Source organism: Rhagoletis pomonella, unplaced genomic scaffold (assembly GCF_013731165.1).
Source record: "Rhagoletis pomonella isolate Grant_MI unplaced genomic scaffold, Rhpom_1.0 Rhpom_scaffold_00002, whole genome shotgun sequence".
Taxonomy (NCBI): Eukaryota; Metazoa; Arthropoda; class Insecta; order Diptera; family Tephritidae; genus Rhagoletis; species Rhagoletis pomonella.
This window is the reverse complement of record NW_023458556.1, coordinates 29,441,567-29,442,952: the sequence shown is the minus strand read 5'-3', so window position 1 is coordinate 29,442,952 and position 1,386 is coordinate 29,441,567. Positions and strand designations below refer to the sequence as shown.

Genomic DNA, 1,386 nt, shown 5'->3' with positions numbered 1-1,386 from the left:
TTCACAAAAGGGACTGCCGAAATGATTGAATTTGAACTGGAAAAAATTATATTTTGCCAAAACTTCAATTCTAATAAGTTGTGCATTAAAAAAAAAAGAATTTTGGCAGTTATTTATAACGCAAATAAAACCGGCAAAAGCAAGTAAAAGGGAAAAATCAGTGAATGTCCTATGTACATAAATTTAAAGCCGAAATCTGGCAACACTACTTGTACCTTCAGTTAAACTTGGGAAACTCCGATCTGAAAACTGTCGGAAATCCCAAGTCGTTAGTTTCCCATGTTGCCTGCACAGGTACGGAATAGCCACAGGTTTAGATGTAAACATTCTGCGACATTTCTAGATGCATAGGAAATATATAAAAACAGGTGCAATCATCAGTCTTTACCTTAGAAGCAGTAGTGAAACCACAGTGAGCAGCGGCGACTCATCTCAGAGCTAAAATTTTTTAAAGATGTTCAAATTGAATGCCCTGTTACTACTATCTACACTTGCGCTGCTAAACAAAACTCAGCGAGTCATCGGCAGATCGGCACCCATACCCGCCGCCGAAGCAGCTGAAAATGTACTAAGTGATTTGGGTAACATATTCAAAGTCGGTCCCGGTATGATGGTATTCAACAACGGACCATCCAGCTTCATCATTGACAAATCACTCAAAAACAATGAGGGCGGCGACGACGACGATGACGACGTTGATAAAATCAATTGCGCTGAGCGTAATGCTGGCAAGTCATATTGTACTGAAGTGCCAAATTATTTGGAAGCTACGCAGCTGGATAAGATCGATCCAGATCAATTTGAACAATTCAAATCATACTTCAAGGACGATTTTGTACCACCACAAAATGTGACGAATCGCATGAATGACCAACGTGAAGAGTATTTTTGCAATAGTAAATCGCGCATAATTTATCCGAAAAGTGTTGAATCGAGGGAGTCAAAATGGGTGCTGGTCGTACAACACGCCCAACATAGGCAGGGTGTTTTGGTGGAACAGTGTGAAAATGAGGAGCGGCCTTGCAAATATGACAATCTCTTGCCGCTGAGAATTTCATCGAGATGTAAACAGCACTATGTATATAGAAGCTTGGTGGTGTTGGTGAATGGCGTGTTGAAGGAGGATATGGTGAAATTGCCAAACTATTGTGAATGTGTGTTGCGTTTTAATTTAAGATTTTAAGTTAAGTTGGTTTTTTCTTGTATTTTTTGTATTGTCTGCTAATTTTTGTTTTCACAGACAACTCTGGCTGTGTAGAGACGCTTTAAGCAGTTTTAGCTTCTGGAGCTCACAGCATTAAGCCGTTGAGGTGAATAAATATGTGCTTTTTATATAATTAATACTAGCAATTACCCGGCGTGCTTCGCTGCGCCTTAAATGTATTT

General features: G+C 39.5%; 1 protein-coding gene across 1 annotated transcript; it reads left to right on the top strand.

Moving 5' to 3' along the window:
- The first annotated feature begins 454 nt into the window (after positions 1-454).
- Positions 455-1,183, top strand: LOC118752875 (protein spaetzle-like). Its single transcript, XM_036487728.1, has one exon. The coding sequence runs from the start codon at positions 455-457 to the stop codon at positions 1,181-1,183; it is 729 nt and encodes a 242-aa protein (XP_036343621.1).
- Positions 1,184-1,386: the final 203 nt, after the last annotated feature.